The 19,976-nt window shown below is 42.9% G+C and overlaps 1 protein-coding gene across 1 annotated transcript; it reads right to left on the reverse strand.

The window, feature by feature from the left end:
* Positions 1 to 1,859: 1,859 nt before the first annotated feature.
* Positions 1,860 to 8,643, reverse strand: LOC310776765 (stomatin-like). Its single transcript, XM_083636939.1, has 7 exons — positions 8,545 to 8,643; positions 4,637 to 4,743; positions 4,447 to 4,519; positions 4,200 to 4,282; positions 3,822 to 4,025; positions 3,115 to 3,249; positions 1,860 to 2,178 (listed from the first exon to the last, which is right to left on the reverse strand). The coding sequence occupies exons 1-7, from the start codon at positions 8,606 to 8,608 to the stop codon at positions 1,990 to 1,992; spliced, it is 855 nt and encodes a 284-aa protein (XP_083493065.1). The 5' UTR covers positions 8,609 to 8,643; the 3' UTR covers positions 1,860 to 1,989.
* Positions 8,644 to 19,976: the final 11,333 nt, after the last annotated feature.

The following is a 19,976-nucleotide window of genomic DNA, read 5'->3' on the forward strand; positions in this document are numbered from 1 at the left end:
AGTGTCTGGCTATAGGTCAAAAGGATATATTCTAGATTTTACTCCATTTAGAAATAGTTAAGTAGCTAATCTGTGGGCACTTTCTTCTCTTTCCTCTGGCTGTCCATTCAAAACTGACTGAGATTCAAACCCACAACCTCAAAAGAGACTGAGGCCTCAACACTGCTGGGCAGCAAGCTAACCCTCTGTGCCACGAGGTCAGACCTCTTAAGACTGGTTTTCTCAGTGGTTTTCACTCTTGCCATTCAAAAGTGACTGAGGGGTGGGCTGACTGTCTGTCTGTCTGTCAGCCAGTATGTTTCCAGCCATTTTAAAGAGATGGGAGACCGGTTTTAGGAACAAGATCTCTCCTCCATCGGGAATCGAACCGGCCCTTCATGCCGAGACAGAGAAACAGCTGCTCATCCTCAGTGTGGGTATTGGCATCTGATTTCTCCAAGTTTTCATACTGTTGTGTCAATAAACTCAATTAAGAGGCATATTTTAGCTGGCATTGTGCTTTTTTGTAGGCTATTCTATTTTGATACATGTACATTGTCAATTTAATGCTTTATTTTACAAAGTAGTTTGAACTATTTTTTCTGCGTAGCTTGTAGTTTCCTAAACTACATTTCTCCCAGGGTAGCTTTGCTGTAGTTTCAACTACTTCAATCGTGAAGTAGTTGGTAACTTCCTAAGTTATGCTTTCAAAGTAGCTTCCCCAACGCTGGTAGTTAATGGGTACTGAATCATTAGTTACTCTTATACTGAGTTCATTCAAGAACACTCAAGTCATAGAATTAACCATTTATTGCATAAATGAATACAATGAATACAATTATGTTTGGCGTTGAAGGCTCCGCTCTTATAATTAATTTAATATTTAATTTAATATTTAATTAATTTAATTCTCCCTGAACTCGGCTCAGCAGCATGCTACGCCGAGCAGGGAGAGCAAGCAAAATCCCCCATGGGAATAAAATATTCCAGATACATTTAAACCATAGAGAGTAAAAGAGGGAGCCTAAAAGCATGTTCATTTTTTGAGCCATGCAGACTCCAGAGCTACAATACATGATAGCATTTGATCTAAAAGGTGGAGGCTGGGCTGGAGGGGGCAAAGCGTTGCCAGCAGCCGCAAACGATCAGCAAGGTGGGGAACAGATCAGTGAGTGAGAGGCGGCCATATTTAAACGGACCGCCTTGATGTGAGAATGACTGTGATTGGACAATGGTTAAACGATGAACCAAACAGAGGCTGTCAGCTGGTACAGCTGGGGCGTAGCCTATGATATCATGTCTTGAATGAACTAATGCAGGCTTCATTTGTTAATGAATACTGAATCATTACTTATTTATTACCTGACCATTAGTTACTCTATTTGTGTACCCTATTATAAAGTGGTGCATCATACTCAGTAGTTTATGAGTACTGAATCGCCACTTAATTATTACCTGTCTATTAGTTAGTATTTTTGTGTACCCTATTGTAAAGTGGTGCATCATACTGAGTAGTTTATGAGTACTGAATCGTCACTTAATTATTACCTGTCTATTAGTTAGTCTTTTTGTTTACCCTAGTGTAAAGTGGTGCATCATACTCAGTAGTTTATGAGTACTGAATCATTACTTAATTTTTATTACCTGTCCATTTGTTAGTGAAAGTGAAAGATCATATCATTAACAAAACAAGCACTGTGCACCTCCAGGGAGGTCGCAACTGGTGTGGGGTGTTAGGTGAAGGGTCTCCAGTCGGACCCTTACCCTTCCCCTGGAGCCCCCCACCATATCCAAACCCTAACCCCAACCAAGTGGCTAAACCCAACCCCCCTCACCGCCCTGTGCCTCACCCCAACCCCAAGGCGTAACTTGAGCTTTGCTTCACTCTGTGGATGTATCGTCCTCACACACAAGGGTACCGTGCGCGTAACATCGCACGCACAAGGTGTGTGATAAAGCAATGGTATTTTACGCCGTGGAAATGAGAAGGTGCAGGATAGGTTGATGGGCTCACTTCTTCATGAAGTGGCTCAGGACGTCTATGGGTAGGGGGAAGATGATGGTGGAGTTCTTCTCGGCTGCGATGCTCTGGAGGGTCTGCAGGTAGCGGAGTTGCAGTGCCGACGGAGACTCTGCGATCACCAGGGATGCCTCCTTCAGGGCGCGCGAGGCGTTCATCTCACCCTCTGCTGCAATCACCTACAAGGAGAACAAGACGTGAGGATCACAACACAACAGGCAGAACAACATTACAATGTGTTCGATCTTTGAAAGGATGCGCCTTCCCAGTCTTTTGTTTGTGGTGCTAAACCAACGTCATAAGTTCTAACATTGAATACCCAAATGTAAAACAGGTAGCACACACAAATCTTCATGACAAAGTTGACTGATCTCAATTCCACCAATTTATTCTGCCCGTGTCAAACAAACATGCTAACATTTCAGCCAAAGGGCCTTCATCACAGAATGAAAGTACAAAGAAATTACAATGTGTATTTGTGTCAGCAATGCAGACACTTTTTTAATAACTTAATTTTCAGGATGAGATGCTAATAATGATGCTAATTGTATACTGGTTGACAGTGTGAGAGTGAGTACTCAACACCAAGAAGTAACGCCACTTGCTTCTATGTTTCCTTCTGTGCTATTTTCTTTTATCTATTTAGAATTCAATTAAAGTCTAACTGAAACGTCATTTGCAGTGTGACTCCTTATCGTGACATATTTCTGAGTGAAGGAGGTTTATTTTGACCATTGAAAAGTGGACGTGTCAGGGATGAGGGATTGAATGCGAGGCGAGGCGAGTGCCCTGCCGCAGCGCCTCGGAGCAGAGGGAGAAAGCAGTCCGCTAAATAATGTATTTTACCCAACAAATCACCGGTCACGTTTCCATAACACTCTATGTTACAAAAACAACATAATATAAATACAATGCCTTGGACTGCATGCTCGCTGGCTGGTTCACTGCAGCCAGCACCAGAGCAGAGTATAAGCGGGAGGCTCCTCCCAGGCAGACAGCCTCCTCCTAGCCGAGGGAGAGAGCTGGCTGCCAGTCTTGAACCACGGTAAATGACGATATTCCTTGAATGTTATTATAATATAATGTGTGTGCCCATGTGTGTGCCATGTGGTGACCTTGGCCCTGGCCTCTCGTGTAGCCTCTGCTTCGGCAGCCATGGCTCTCTGCAGCTGGACGGGCAGCTTCACGTCCTTAATCTCCACTCGCTCCACCTTGATGCCCCAGGGTTCTGTGGCCTCATCCAGGCTCATCTGCAAAAGAGGGGAGGAGCTTGTACAATGCCGTGTAACTGTACATTCACACCAAGGCCAAAGTGACGCTTCACTCACAAGGAAAATTATTATTCGAACGGACGATGAGGTGAAAATCGTGTCATTTGCGCCGCGACAATTTGCGTCCCTCGCCTCATTCGCTCCGCCCAGGCTGAATCTCATTTACCCGTGCGTTTGGATTTGGCTTTGTATGTAATCTCTTCATGCGAATTTGCAAAAGTCGGCCCGGTGAGAACGCACAGAGAACGCACAGTAAGGTGAGAACGCACAGTAAGGGTGAGAACGCACAGTAAGGTGAGAACGCACAGTAAGGGTGAGAACACACAGTAAGGGTGAGAACGCACAGTAAGGGTGAGAACGCACAGTAAGGTGAGAACGCACAGTAAGGGGGCAAACTAGCAAGTAGGGATGTGCAGAGAGCCCAGTATTTGTATCTTATTTGTTGAGGCATCTAAATGATTTGTATTTGAATAAAAGTAGAAATTATCGTAAATTCTGTTTTTGCTTTCATTACACTTCTCATTTTAATTTCTCAGGGTGGTTTAGCCTACCTGCATGTTGTGGGAGATGCCCTCACGGTCAGACAGGAGCTCAGACAGGTTCTTAGTTCCCAAGGCATTTCTGAGGGTGGTTTGCGCCAGCAGACGTGTGGAGACGTCGGCATTGGCCACGTTGGTCACGGAGGAAATGGGGTCGTTGACCCGGAAGTACACCACTCCATCCACACACACTGTGACTGAGTCCTTGGTCAAGATCTAGGGTAGAAACACAAGAGTAAGAGTGTGTGTGTGTGTAAGAGAGAGAGAGAGAGAGAGAGAGAGAGACAGGGGGAGGATTATTAAGTTAATAAGTCAATGTTACAGCAATAGTTTATATGAGATTCTTTCAGAATCAGTGTAGGATACACAGATTTGTGATGGTGATGCTACCTCTTGTGGTGGGATGTTAAATGAGACGGTTCTCAGGTCGACTTTCACAAAGGAATCGGTGCAAGGCAAAATAAAGAAAAGTCCTGAAGACAAAAGAGGGGGAAAAGTGAAGTGAAGAACGTGATTACAGTTTTATGTCAGTCTAAATTTGATAATCTGTCTTTTTGTACGATAATAAAACCATAATCCAGGCATTTTGTGTCACTTTTGTTGGTCAATAAATTAAATAATTCTTCAGTGTTGGTACCTGGTCCTTTAGCCTTGCGGTCCTTGATGCGGCCCAGCCTGAAGATGACAGCGCGCTCATACTCCTGAACAATCTGGAACAGAGCGGACATCCACAACACAAGTTTAACCATCACACTGAAAGGTCATAGAGAGGTCATAGGTCATAGAGAGATCTCAAACACCACTGCTCGTTTACTGAGTGGACTCACCTTGAGACAAAACCAGATGGTGAGGGGGAAGAGGATGATGTTAAATATGACAGAGATTATGACTATTAACCCACCAATGCATCCCAAAGATCCGTCTGGGTTTTCAGCTAGAGAGAGGGAGAGGAGGGAGAGAAGGAGGAGAGAGAGAGAGAGAGAGAGAGAGAGAGAGAGAGAGAGAGAGAGAGAGAGAGAGAGAGAGAGGGTTATGTTTCGAAATTAAACTGAAAATGAAACAGGACAGACTTGTTATTTGACTAGTGTCCTTGTCCTAGTGTGATTATAAATGGTGAAGAGGAGGACATTACCAAAGAAGAACATGACTCATTCAGACACATTACAATTTGAAGATTTGTCATAACACAAGCAGAAGGTCGCTGATGCGAATGCGGATTGAATCTGTAGAATCTGTGGCTTCAGTGGCTTGGGAAACCCAACCCTAACCCTAACCCTAACCCTAACCCTAACCCAGCAGCAGAGGGCTCAGAACAGAACATCTCAGATGACTCCAGCAGCAGAGGGCTCAGAACAGAACATCTGAGCTCAAACAATGCAGCTTTGTAATGTTGATGATAACTAACTGTGTGCTACAATTAACGGTTTCACCATTATATTAAAGTGCATTATTATTACATTACTGGGCAAATTGATGGAAGTGATTTCACTTCCTGGGGCCACATGTTTGGGATTTTTTATTTTTTTGCTTTTTCAGTTTATGGGGATCCCCCCGCCCCCCCCCCCCCCCCAATCTAATCATAGCCTGTCACTTTCATAGGCCACTACACTTTGTATCTACTGTATGTTGAGTAGCAAACTAAAACATTGCCAATTTTTGACTATAAAATTTGGTTATCTGGTTATGTTGTACACATTTTGTACAAGTTTCTGCATAATAAAGAGCTCCACAACAAGATATTAAAAACAGAGTGACACCTATTAAAAAAAGGTGTTTGCCGAGATGAAAGAACTTGACTTGACTTGAATCAGAAACGTAACGCCAGGGTTACGGTGCCTACTAAATGCCTAACCCCCATTTCCCTAACCTAACCATCATAACTAAATACCTAACCCTAACCTAAGATAACCCTTAACCCTAATCTGAACCTTAACCCAATTCTAAGGTAACCCTTAACCCTAATCTGAACCTTAACCCAATTCTAAGATAACCCTTAAAACCAAGTCTTAGGCCATGTCCACACGGAGACGGAAGCTATCTTTTTTTTTTTCGTTTCAGAAAAGTTTTCCATAAACATGGAAACGTTTCAAGAAATGTGTGTATCCACATGAAACCACTGAAACCGCTGTAGAATAACAGAGAAAGACAATCTCGTCAATAATGGCATACAACCTCTAGGGGCGCACAGTCTATAATGTGTATCTCACTGTAGCAGCAGCTTAAACCCTTGGCTTTGCGGGGAGGTTTGCCATGTCGATGAATAAAATGATGAAACCTACAGTATACAGGCAAATGCAGAGCTGTTCAGCAGGGCTGATGGTCTCCCTGTAGCTAGGGTGACCAGATGTCCCGCTTTGTGCGGGACTGCACAGCATTTTCATGATTTTTCACACGTCTCGCAAATTGAGAAGATGTCCCGCATTTTGGGCGAGAGAGAGAGAGAGAGAGAGAGAGGGAGCGCGATCAGACCAAGGCAGAGAGAAAAGTAGAGGGAGAGCAGGGGAGAGAGAGATAGACCGAGGGACAGAGGGAGAGCAGGGGAGAGAGAGAGCATGCACACAGCTGCTCTTGTCTGCAGCACACACTGTGGCTCGAGAGATGTGCAGCGCACGGTTAACTTCACATAGTGCAGCCTGAGAGATGTGTATTCCCAGTAACTAGTAGCAATAATAACAATACCAATGGCCAAATACTTACCATACTAATGATAATAGCTACTACCCATATTAATACAACAGTGCATCTTTGCACAAAGCTCTCAAGTGTTGTATAACTGGCACAATTGAAGACAGCCTCAAATCTTTCTCAACAGCTGCTACAGGCTATTTGCAACGGGCAATTATAAATTTCATTCTAAGCTGTGCTCTTATTGTGATGTTAGTTAATGTTTTGTTCAGATGAAGCTAGCCTACTATGGTTCTACTTCAATACCTATATGGTTCAGTAGTATATTGTTCTACTAGAAAAGTCTGACTAACTTTAATGTTTTCGTGTGTGGAAGGCACACACCTGCCATGTGTTTAATCTGTACATGAAGCCATGACTTGAATCCCATGTCAGCAACCTGTCTGGTCTGTTTTATTGTAGCCTACACATTTTAGTCAGATAATTTATGTTTTTATTTGCAGATTGTGTGAATCAACCAGAGGGCAAAGCATAGAGAGGGGTGAATAGAAATGTATATTTTTTGTAAGTTAGAAAATACAGTATATCTAAATTTTAGACTGCCTCAAATCATCGGTAGCGTGTCCCACATTGTCCCACACAAACATACTCTTTGTCCCACATTTGGTTTGCTGGGATCTGGTCACCCTACCTGTAGCCTACAATATAGAACGTTAACTATAGGTGACATTCCTGATATCATCCACTTCCATGATCTTTAGACATGTTGCAAACACATCCCAGCGTATTGGCCGCTCCTGCACATCACAGCACAGGCTAAATGATGCAACATAAATATACATTATATAAACTCATGGCATAAATGTGTTTTTATTGGAAAAAGTCGCGTCAAGTAAGCTAAAGTCTTGTTGGAGTGGACACGAGCGGATAGTGCAACCGCGTGTTCCTCAAACCTCTCACTTCCCTATTCACGTTGTATTTACGAGGGCTATATATAGGGCAAGAGAGTATGTTGGTTACACTCAGGGTTTAGATTTCATTTCATTTCATTTTGTCCAATATTAGAATATTCCAGAATTGCATGTTGTATTAAAAATAAATATAATTTCTATCTAACACGTTAAGCCTGATTTTGTTTGTGTTATTGTAAAAATGGAGCCGCCGCTAAGCCTTCTGGGAAATATCCGATGAAGGGAGGGGAGGGGTGGATGGGTAGAGTCAGCTGTGTGGTGCCCTGAGGATGTTGTAGGCTACACGCTGTTCTCCGTGTCCACTTGTTGCTGACGGTGGTAATAGAGGAGCATTATATTTTGCTGCAAGATCCCCACTGCTGTAGCACGAACGTTACTGCCATGATTGTTATTTTTGCTGGTGGAGAGAGGTGGGGCTATGGCGTCATCGTTTCAGGAAAGATGCGTATGGGTTGTAAACACGGAAATGCAAGGGTGGCGTCTTCAGATTTAATCACTCTGGGACCCGTTTTGAAAAATTAGCGTATACGGCCAGAACGTATAGTCCCAGAACGCGGTTCCATCTGGACGAAACGGCTATATGACAAAAAACTTTAGCGGATACACCTAAAGTCGTCTCCGTGTGGACATGGCCTTATCTTCAACCAGCCCTTTGATGGTGTGTGAGAAAATGATGACCGGCCGAAATAGCCTTACATAACTCAAATGTCCTCACTTCACTTCCCAGGTGTAACACTAACACACAAATTGGTCCTCACATGGCTATACAAGCGCACACACTCGCACTCACTCACTCACTCACTCACTCACACACAGACACACACACACACACACACACACACACACACACACACACACACACAGAGTCACATGCGTGGCTCTCCAGTGGCATGTGACTTCGGTCTCCATGACGATATTCTGCTCTAGCTCTTGTACTGTAGCTGTTTACATGTACCTGCACAGGTGAGACACGGCACAGCTGTTAACATAATGACTGTAACTACAACATGGGAATGGTCATATTTGATCAAATATAATAATTAGTAATATCTTACTGTCCTAAGACAACAGCGGTTATGTTTCTCTGGTCAAACTCAGCAGGCAGAGAAGGAGTGAGAGAGAAAGGTGGTGTCTCTTACATATTAACTCGTCTTTGCTCAGTATCCTTCTCTTCTGGCTTTCAATCTGGTGGGCCATTTCCATGTGCTGGTCAGCTGCTTGAAGGCTCCTCGACTGGACCTACTGAAGCTGAGTGAGGATTGAGGAAGTGCGTGACAGAGCTCAGTGTGTGTGTGTGTGTGTGTGTGTGTGTGTGTGTGTGTGTGCAGGGCCGGATTAATAGTACCATGGGCCCCGGGGCTATTCATTTTCTAAGGCCCCCCCCCCCACTCCCCCCCCCCCTGCTGCAAGGGAGGGACAAAAAATATTTTTTGGGACGTTTGGATGTTTTTTAGCCATATTTAAAGGAATATCTCATTTTAAATTAACATTCAAAGCCATGTGTAAGATGTCACAATAAACACTTTTATTAAAACAAAATAAAGTGCAAAGACTGGGCAGTTGCATAATGCATGTAAATTAAAACTTAAATAGCCCATATTAAATATGTGATGTCATTATTCAGTCTTAACCACCAATATTTGATCCTTTTCTCACTGGGTGGGTTAATTTAAGCATAAGTATTTAAGCATTTGTAAGTGGCGCGGGATTCTCAAAGCCTGTGTTAAGGGTCACACAGGAACAAAAATGCACTCTTGAAGCTAAATCAATCCAAAACCAAACAAGTTAATTATTTACATTTTTACTTCAACCTTCCTCAATGTAGAACAGTAATTTCTTACACATGAGATTACTTTTAGCCTTTTAGTCATAAAGAGTATATCTTCCAGACTGAAATGTTATAACAGAAGTGGAGTATTGGCCAGAATGACATGAACATTTGGACACTTATTCAGTGGGTATTTTGCATGTTGCGTTCAGGTGCACTGCACTGTGTCTAGGGGCCCTAATATGGCTCAGGAAGGGTGTGGCTTTGGCTGGGAGTTGATCATCAACTAACTGTAATAATCGTGATGCTGACAGGAGGTCATGGAACAATCAGTCTGTTAATTATTGTATTTAATTTATTGTGTTCAAATATTATAAGCAGTGTTTTCTTTGGATTCCACAGCTAAACAAAATTTAAATTAAACTCCGACACACTGAGCTGCTGCACTGTTATTGAAAATTAACGTTTTGTAAAGAAAATCATAAAGAGTAAGTTTTTAACACGGAGAAGTTAGTTTTCACTATACAATGTGGCGGTTTATATTAAAGTTGGTGCAAGGCGTTGCACCTATTGTCTCCCATTGACATAATAACAGGTGTGCACGTCATGTTCCCTGATAATTACTGAAAAGGGCTATGTGCATTTTAGTTAACAATTTATGAGGAGAAGAAGCTATCAGTGAAATATTGTATTGTATTAACCCCTTAAAATGCATAAACACAAAGGGGATGCTTTATGAAAGAACCATTTTTATGTTCAAAGTAGACTAAAGGAAGTAATATATTCAAGTAATTTATAGTTTGTATAGATTAGGCCTGCACATTCTTTCCATGGTGCATAAATATATGCTGTAACAGCTTTTCACTGCTCATTCAAGCAATTTTATAGGGCAGTGGTTCTCAAACTTTGTCACATCAAGGACCCCTAAACTGACACAAACAATTAGACCACGCATCCCCATTTGATAAGATTTTTTCTTTTAGACCTTTTATTACAGAAAGAGAATGAAACTCATGAACACAATCATCATACATTGTCATTGTGTTACTTGTTGATGTAATCTGAGAACCACTGTAATATAGGGAAGCTACATAAACTCCTACATAAATTACATTTTAAACTTTTAACCACAATATCTGACATTACAATATAGTCAGATAGAATTCATAATGAAGATACTTAGGACATGTCAGCCAGGAACCATCCCCGCCATGCACAAGTCATTTGGGGTTTCTCATGCAAAGCCTTACCAAATTTTCAAAATTTTAATTTAATTTAATTTTAATTTTAATCAAAGTTTCACTCTTTTATATACGTAATTTCATATGAATCCATTGTCATCTCTCATCCAACGTAATCAGTTTGTGGAGTTGTCTTTTTTTGTTGCTTGCCTATCACCCTGCTTGATTTGCATCTTTTCTAAATGTGCATGTGTCTGTATAGGCTACTTGGAATGTGCCTGTTTGGGCTACTTGACATGTGCCTGTATGGGCTACTTGACATGTGCCTGTATAGGCTACTTGAAATGTCCCTGTAATGGCTACTTGACATGTGCCTGTATAGCATACTTGACAAGTGCCTGTATAGACTACTTGACATGTGCCTGTAAGGGCTACTTGACACGTGTCTGTATGGGCTAATTGACATGTGCCTGTATGTGATACTTGATATGTACCTGTATGGGCTACTTGACACATGCCTGTATGGTCTAATTGACACATGCCTGTATGGGCTACTTGACATGTGCCTGTATGCTCTACTTGACATGTGCCTGGGGGGGTACTTGACATGTGCCTGTATGCTCTACTTGACATGTGCCTGTATGGGCTACTTGACATGTGCCTGTATGCTCTACTTGACATGTGCCTGTATGGGCTACTTGACATGTGCCTGTATGCTCTACTTGACACGTGCCTGTATGGTCTAATTGACACGTGCCTGTATGGGCTACTTGACATGTGCCTGTGCTCTACTTGACATGTGCCTGTATGGGCTACTTGACATGTGCCTGTGCTCTACTTGACATGTGCCTGTATGGGCTACTTGACATGTGCCTGTATGGGCTACTTGACATGTGTATGTATGGGCTACTTGACATGTGCCTGTATGCTCTACTTGACATGTGTCTGTATGGGCTACTTGACATGTGCCTGTATGGGCTACTTGACATGTGCCTGTATGGGCTAATTGACACGTGCCTGTATGGGTTAATTGAATTGACACGTGCCTGTATGGGCTACTTGACACGTGCCTGTATGGGCTACTTGACATGTGAAGTGTTGGTAGTAAGGATTTTGAATCGTAATAGACTCACAACATATGCTGTAGTGTTCCGACTTGGAGTGTGGTTGTTTTGATTCATCAAAACTTTCAAAATCCTTACTACTGTACTGTACATTCAACCTAGTAACATCATCTAGCAGCGCCCTAGTTGGTGAAAAGCTGAAATGTTGTTCATCTTTCTAGCAAATGTAGGCACATTTCAGACTTTAAAGCAGTGTCCTGTCTTGTCTGAGATGAAATGCAAATGAACTAGAGTCATATGATCAAATGTTTCATGTGCTCTTTAACGCATTCAAAAGCTCCCTAAAGACTAGCGACACCATGTTCCTACAGTAGGCTACCTCCTGAGTATAGGAAATGTGAACAAAAGGTGAGGTTGGTGCTTGCAACACCCGGGTCCTTGACGACAAGATAACATGATACATATATATGGCTGCCATAAATTACCTGGTCCAACTGGCAAAGAACTCTTCCTGTTTGAAACACCTGAGCCAACTCCACAGTACAAGTGGACTTTGTACACCCAATGTGTAAAACTTAAGGATCAGTCATGGGTAATAAATCAACTCATAGATCATTCTGACCCTCGTCCACTGTGTTCTTCCATTACCACAGAGATTATATTTAAGCAATATCACACGAGAGGGAGTGCTGTTGTTGGCTAATATCGGCACTGCTGTGATTCAGTCGTAGGCACGAGGCTGCAGGCCGAGTGCCGAAGATAATCACAGCAGTGCCGATATTAGACAACAACAGCATGACCTCGAGTGTGATATTGCTTTTATACAACGGTTCTATTAACTCATTGAGTGCCAATGACGTCTAAAGACGTCAATTCAAATAGTAACGTAGAGTGCCAATGACGTCTAAAGACGTCAATTGCGTTTTTTGACGGTGGGACGTGGATCAAAGCCTGATGCATCTCCTGTAAATAATATGGTGGATGTTGAAGGTGTATAAACTATTTTACGGACCCATTAGGGGGCGACAGTGCTCTCCAGATTAGAGAAAGGTGAGGAAAAACAGCAGAAGAAGCCCTGTGATGAAACGGAAACCGATGCATGCTGGAGCCAGAGCCGTATAGATTGCTCTGGCTGGAGCTAACGTTAGCTGCGAACAGCAGCCAATCCGCTCCCACAACTGAGCCCCCCTGTCTCTGCTGCATAGTTTCTCCACACGATTAGCCGCCAGAAAAGCAGCACCTGCCAAACCATTCTCAGCAGTCCGGTTTGGCTTTTCGGTGTCGCGCTGGGAGCCGGCGCACAAAAACGGCGGAGTGCTCCGAAAATAGACGCTGGGTGCGTGTTAGGCTGTGTGTTAGTGTGGGGATGAGTTTCTCCCAGCTCCGCCGGCATGCAGGCTGTGTGTTAGTGTGGGGGTGAGTTTCTCCCAGCTCCAGCATGCAAGCTGTGTGTTAGTGTGGGGATGAGTTTATCCCAGCTCCATGCAGAGATTCGTCGCCTGACGCAGGTAGCAGAGATTCGAGCAGAGCCACCAGAGACACTCCCACGGAGGAGGAGTTTGCAGTTGAGGGGGGTGGGGCACGCAGGGCACCACACAACTACACCACGTCACTACATCAGAAAATATTAGCTTCAGAGTCAGTGATGTGCTTGAAATGCTTCATTTCACAAAAGGCTCATTATCTCAGCTTCTAGTTTGAAACGTCTGTTTTTGGTGAAATCAACCTATCTTCTACTGCTGAGAACTAAAGAACGTAAAATGATATTGTAGCGGGGGGTAAGGTGGAGTATTATGGGATAGCTAGTAGGGTGTATGTCTAACTGTATCTGTCTGTTATGTTGTTCTGTGCATGTGGGGTTTGGGGTTTTGGAGTGGCAAGTGAAGGGAGCATAGGGCCAGTGGGTGGAGACTAGGGGAGGAAGTGGGAATGGTCGAGAGAGCTGTGTGGAGCTGGAAGAGAGCAGACGTGCTGGGGAGAGCTAGGCTAGGTAGGAGAAGCTAGCGAGGTGTTGGCGTGCCTGCCTTCATGTGTGTCTGTCCATTTACTAAATAAAGAGTTTGATAAGCCAAAGGATCTGCCTCGGTGTGCGCCTCATTCCGCCACAATATCAATAAACTTTTTTTTGCTGATGATACAAGAGAGTCTCATCGTTCTTTGGGCGTGTTCGGTGTTTACATAGTAATATCACACAATATTCTGTGGGCCTCGAGAAATCACTGAAAATGCTTTGAAAGGGCTGGCACTGGGAGCATCCGTTTTCCAAAAGTGGCTGGCACTGGTTAAACAAAGCTGATTAAAAAAATGACAAAAAGCTGAGAAAATATATGATTTCTCTATTTATTCCTCCGCCAACAAAAATCGTTCCCTCAGCTTTCTGCTTTGCTGAAAATGTAGCCTAATCAGCCTAATTAACTGCAGGCTGTCTACTTTACTACTGTCTACTCTACAGCTGTGAAGCATTTTGTTGATTAGGGCAGCTGTGAAGCAGAGTGATCTACACACAGTGAAGCGCCAGTGCATTATCATGAAATATTGGCACTGGTAGGATCCCTCTTGTCCAATCAAATTGCCCGGCCGGAACTACCTGTTGTATAAGATAATATAACAACAAACACTTGTAATTGTGGGCAGATTTGGGAACTCAGAATAAGGATGTAGTAAAAAACCTGGGTGTTCTTATTGACTCTGAGCTGAACTTCAAATCTCATATAAACAATGTCACAAAGGTTGCCTTCTTCCACTTAAGAAATACTGCCAGAGTTAGACCCTTCCTCTCTCTTGAAGACACCAAAAAGTTGACGCATGCTTTTTTTTTCACGTCTTGACGACTGTAATGCTCTTCTTTGTGGTCTTCCCAAAAAAAGCATTGACAGGCTGCAGCTAGTGCAAAATGCAGCAGCTAGGATTTTAACTATAACTAAAATGCGGGATCATATCTCGCCAGTTCTTGCGGCTTTGCACTGGTTCCCATAGCGTTGAGGATTGATTTTTAAATAATTTTGCTTGTTTTTAAAGCATTATGTAGCACTTGTGTACCCCTATGAGCTAATAGGTTTAGTGCTTCCCGAGTTCTTTGCCTATGAGTCTATATAGGACTTTTCCCCTTTAGGTTTTTTGTTTGATTTATCTTTGTATTAGAAATGCCCCTTTAATAATGACAGTGGAGGGGACCTGTAAATTCAAGGTAAGTGCCCTTTAAATTATAATTACCTCTACTGTACTCTAAATACTTACTAAACAATGCCCCATTAATATACCTTATCCTACTAATGTATAATGTATCCTCAATGTGTTTCTAATCCCTAATAACTATAGATACTAATTATATTTCTCCCCCTTTCTCTTATAGGAAATACCCTCAGGTAAGTGAAATACACTGAAAAGTAATAATATCACGCTACCAGGTAAGTATAGAAAAATATAAAACCAGAATTTAATTATACAATTGCCTAACAAATAATAACAGTGATAATAATACTTTGTTTCTTTTTTCTTTCAGGATGTAAGCAACAATGAAATGAAACACTCCACAAAAGAAATGCTATTCACAGCTATGAATACCCTCAGAAATGGTAATAAACAAATAAACAATACACCAGTCCTGTACTGTAAGGTGTATTGGTACCTGTGAATTTACTGTCCTGCTTTCAGAAATCAGGCCTTCAATATTACAAAATCACCTCACAGATGAAATGTCAATACTAAAAGAAATATGCAATGGAAAAATGCAATAAACAAAATAAATCATCAAACAGCATGTACTGTAATGTTTGATTACTTATAATGACTATCAATAACACCAGTTGTAAAATAAACAATTATGTGGGCCCACCTTGCATACACCACGCACACACACACACACTTAGCTGCAACTGGCCAATATACACAGTCCCCGCAAAGCACACAAAATTACTTATCCCACCCCGTTGCAGTACTGCGCTTTTGGTGTGAGTTCCTTGTGGCTGGCAGAATAGCCTCTTCACTCTTTTCAGAGCCAAAAAAATACACACGGACTGTACCTGAACAGGTGGTGGCGGGCTGCGGGCAAATGAATCAGACGGGGGACAGGTGAGTGAAACTCCCGTGGCCAGAGAGAGAGATGTGGATATCGGGCGCAGTCCTTCTGTGGAGCTGGGCTGAGAAACGGGAGAAATCCACCGGTGTCCGCTTTACTCTGCGCTTCTGTCAAACACAGTGCTGACGCTGGTCTCTCGTGCCGGTTAACTAATGTGGACTCACTGATCTGGCGAGAGCCAGTTAACACGACATACCCACTGACTGAGCTAATCAGTGGAGAACGGCTCCGCTCTTCACTATCCGTGAACGGTGGACAGACCGCTCTTCTTCCAGCAAAGTTCTTAAAAGTCCTTAGTAGCTTGAGGCCACCTCCATACCACCTACCAGTGCCAAACTTCCACACGCTAGGCAGGAGCAACGCCAGCTAACTAATACTTCTCTAAACTTCTGCAGTAAATTCACGCAATGTCTCTCCTTTCACTCCCAGATCAGACTGACTCCAAAACTTTCTCCTCTCCCGAAAACTCCGTAGCTCCGCCCTCTCCCTGCGCCACTCCACCAATCCCCTATGCCCGTTTTACCGCAGTCTCTGTTGTGCCCACCTTTGCGGCCACATCCCTCCAATCACAGTCCCGCTCCGTGAGAACTGCATTAATGAACTCCTGGTGACATGTCTTGACATGCCTTCCAACCAGGCTGGCTAGCAAGGTACATTGGCAAACCCTTTGGCAGTCCTTGGGTGTACTGTCCCACTTTTGGTAGTCCACAGTGGTGGAAAATGGTGGCGTAGCCACCCAATGGCTAAAAATTCACTTCAACGTTCAATTCAAATAAAATAAAAATACAATAATCACACAGCAGGTAAATATAGCAGGTAAGTAATAAAATAAATAAAACAACACACATACATACATACATACAGGTACACAACAGGTAAGCATTTGGCAGGTCAACTGGTATGGTAAGTAAACAGGTAGGTATATGGTATTGCAGTAGGTAGGTTGACAGTCACATGGTGGTTCATAATAAAATAAAAGAGCTTGAAAAATTAGCTTTTACTTAAAATAAAATGTAAAAAACTATAGCTAACCCCTAATTTAACCCTGGGTTACAATTACATGGTTTAGCTCCCTCCTATCTTTGTGACTGACTGTGAGTATAATCCAAGTCGCTCCCTCAGGTCTTCTGCTGCCGGCCTTCTAAACATCCCAAAAGTTAGTAGTAAAAGGTATATGGTGAAGCAGCCGCCTTGGTCTCTCTTCTAAGCCTTCCTGTTTTGTAAACCGCGGCTCGGTGCTCTGTGCAGGCGTTTAGCGGAGGAATACGGTAGTTGTACGGTTGGGAGAAAAAGTAGTGCCGAATGAGACGGCTGTTTGGCGGAAAGGTAAAGCGCTGAAAATTGTCAAAATAGAGCGTACATGTACACAGATATCGATTTGTTTAGGTGGCCGTTGTTTTAGGTGGCTAAATTACGTTTTATTTCTTGGCCCCCTGTACTAGAGAGACAGAGCTGTGGAGGCTGTTGCTTCAGAGTGCCGGGTCTCGATAGACGGTGCGCTCAGCGTCCAGAACACTGTACCTATTTGTATGGAACTAGCTGATAGGACCCCACTTCAAACAAACCGAACTATCCCTTTAACAAGTTTGAAAATGGCGTTCGAGAGATCACAGTGACCTTGACCTTTGACCACCAAAATCTAATCAGTTCATGCTTGAGTCCAAGTCTATGTTTGAGGCAAAGTTGATGAAATTCCGTCAAGGCATTCCTGAGATATCGCGTTAAGCTTTAAAATAGCGTTAGAGAGGTCACAGTGACCTTGTTCTTTGACCTTTGACCACTAAAATCTAATCAGTTCATGCTTGAGTCCAAGGCGATGTTTGAGGCAAATTTGATGAGATTCCGTCAAGGCATTCCTGAGATATCGCGTTAACAAGCTTTAAAATGGCGTTCGAGAGGTCACAGTGACCTTGACCTTTGACCATTGACCACCAAAATCTAATCAGATCATCCTCAAGATTCAAGATTCAAGATTCAAGATTTTTATTGTCACTCCGTGGTACAAGTATCACGTGTGAAATTCTTGTGCTGTGGACTCCGTTTACAACATAGTACAAATATAACAGGGCATATGAGTGCAAAAACAACAAGAGACACAACAAGCAATAAGGCAGTATAAGACAAGTCAGAGACAGTGGCATATTCACTGCACATAGGTGCACATGTCATGTGCATACTTTAGACGTGCTTAAACATTTTAAATTCTACGTATTTGACGTACAGTCTCCACATGCAATCAAAAGTTTAATAAGAAAGATTCTTATTAAACTTTTGGTTGCATGTGGAGACAGTGTGCGGGAGTTTATTCTGGTTCTAAGTCTGGTTCTCTACCATCTGAGCTAACCATCCTGTTGGCTGGTAGAGCCATAGGCCTACTATGCATCTGTAGAGCCATCTGTAGAGAAAGTATTATGTTCTATCCACATACTACTTTCTGTTCAAGTACTTCACGAACTACTCATTAACTAACTATTAGGTAATGATTAGTTTACTAGTAACTACTACATTATTTGTGTACGTTATTGTAAAGTGTACCCTGTTTAGTTACTGTATTATTCCTGAACTGAACTCTTACTTATTATCACTGCAGCCTTCACCTTTGTTTGGATCCGGAGAAGTGGATTTCCTCTGTTGAACATTTTCAGTTTCTGTTGGGAATCAAACCCGCAACCGTTTGAACGTGTAAAGCTCCTCACACATGATCCGTGGTAAAACAGCTGTGCGCCCGCTGCCTTGTTGTTTTTCTATGGGGAGAGCGGTGCCTCCCCACCAGTGTTGGGAGTAACTAGTTACTACTAAGTAACTAGTTACTGTAACTTAACTACTTTTTTCAGTAACTAGTAATCTAACTAATTACTTTTTCAAATTCAGTAACTCAGTTACAGTTACTAAAATAGTAACTGGGCTAGTTACTAGTTACTTTAGGACATGAAAATAACGGACAACTTCAGAGGATTACCCAGTTTCTGATCCTCAGACCTAGTCCGGGGAGAGAGCTGCAGCCAGAGCCCCAGAGGCTAATGACCTTGATAGGCTATAAGCCTCCCCAAGCGAAGGTTCAATGCCACACTGTGGCACAGCAACACTAACATAATGTGTGCATTAATAACAATCGAAGCGGACTTTTAAAAGTTACGCAAAAGTTACTTTCCCTAGTAACTAATTACTTTGAAGTAACTGGTAACTTTAAAGTAATTAAATTACCTTTTGAGAGAAGTAACTAGTAACTGTAACTAATTACCAATTTTCAGTAACTTTCCCAACACTGCTCCCCACCAGGCGGCAGCGCAACACTTGGCAGCGCGCACCGCTCGAATTTGCCACCTTGTGCTGCAGCTCAAAGTTCAACCTGTTTAAACTTTGACCTATTTACCACTGACCTTTCTCTGCTCTACCTCGCCGTGAGAGAAGAGAAGATCGCTTATCATGTGGAGGCAGCTTTATGCGTTTGAATCAGTAAAGACTTCTGTGTCCGTCTCCTGCATTCTTGGGTCCAGCCTTTGAACGGCCATTACTGTGCGTGCGTGCGAGTGTGGGTGCGTGTGCGTGCGCATGCGCGCGCGTGTGTGTGTGTGTGTGTGTGTGTGTGTGTGTGTGTGCGTGTGCGTGTGCGTGTGCGTGTGTGTGTATGTGTGTGTACTGGGTGGAGGGGTGGGGGGTTGACACCAAGGCTAACGTGTGTCATCACGACATTGATATTCTTGGTGCTCTGGCGCTCAAACACAGTTGACGGCAGCAGATTCCAATTAAATTCAAACGCTTTGACAAATAAAGATAAGGCTTTTTTTAATGAAGCATTTTACAACATTGGTGCAAATTTCAACAGCCATAAATTATTCACATGCAGCAGTCACACTGAGCCAGGCGTGTGTGTGTGTGTGTGTGTGTGTGTGTGTGTGTGTGTGTGTGTGTGTGTGTGTGTGTGTGTGTGTGTGTGTGTGTGTGTGTGTGTGTGTGTGTGTGCGTGCGTGGGTGCGTGCTTGCGTGCGTGCGTGTGTGAAATGCGTAGTTCCCAATGAAATGCATATTAGTCCCACTGCATTGCACACATTTCTTATTCGTATGGTGAATTGCCATAAGACAGCAGTAACTGCTGATCAGTGGGATGTTTCAGCATACTGAATATGAATTTGAAATGGCTTAGCGGACCGGTTTTTCTCCAATGTCAGTATACGATGTGGCTGAGTATAAACATAAGCAAAAGATTTACCAGAAATTACCAAAAACATAAACACTATCCACCTTATTTCTAGCTGCCATGATGCCTATGGGTGCTTCTTCCGGTGTAATCCTCCCAGCCTTGTCCCAGCGTCTGAGTTTTAACGAGTCGTTAATAATGAGGAAATGGGCAAGCTGCAACAATCAAGTCACGTTAAACCGGACCTTGTAGCCTACCCATAATTTTTTTTTTTTTTAATAATTATTCCCCCCCCCCCGATTTTTTGTCATATTTTATCCCCCATTAGTGCTCACTTGATTT

The sequence above is a fragment of the Poromitra crassiceps genome (assembly GCF_964638095.1).
Source record: "Poromitra crassiceps genome assembly, chromosome: 5".
NCBI lineage: Eukaryota > Metazoa > Chordata > Actinopteri > Beryciformes > Melamphaidae > Poromitra > Poromitra crassiceps.

What these genes read in the sequence shown, in the direction of transcription:
- LOC310776765 (XM_083636939.1), bottom strand. Translation starts at nt 8,608, where the DNA reads ATGGAAATGGCCCACCAGATTGAAAGCCAGAAGAGAAGGATACTGAGC. An exon ending in CCGCAAGGCTAAAGGACCAG is followed by an intron (nt 4,283 to 4,446) that starts GTACCAACACTG and finishes TTTTGTCTTCAG; the next exon opens with GACTTTTCTTTATTTTGCCT. An exon ending in CACGAGAGGCCAGGGCCAAG is followed by an intron (nt 2,179 to 3,114) that starts GTCACCACATGG and finishes TTCTCCTTGTAG; the next exon opens with GTGATTGCAGCAGAGGGTGA.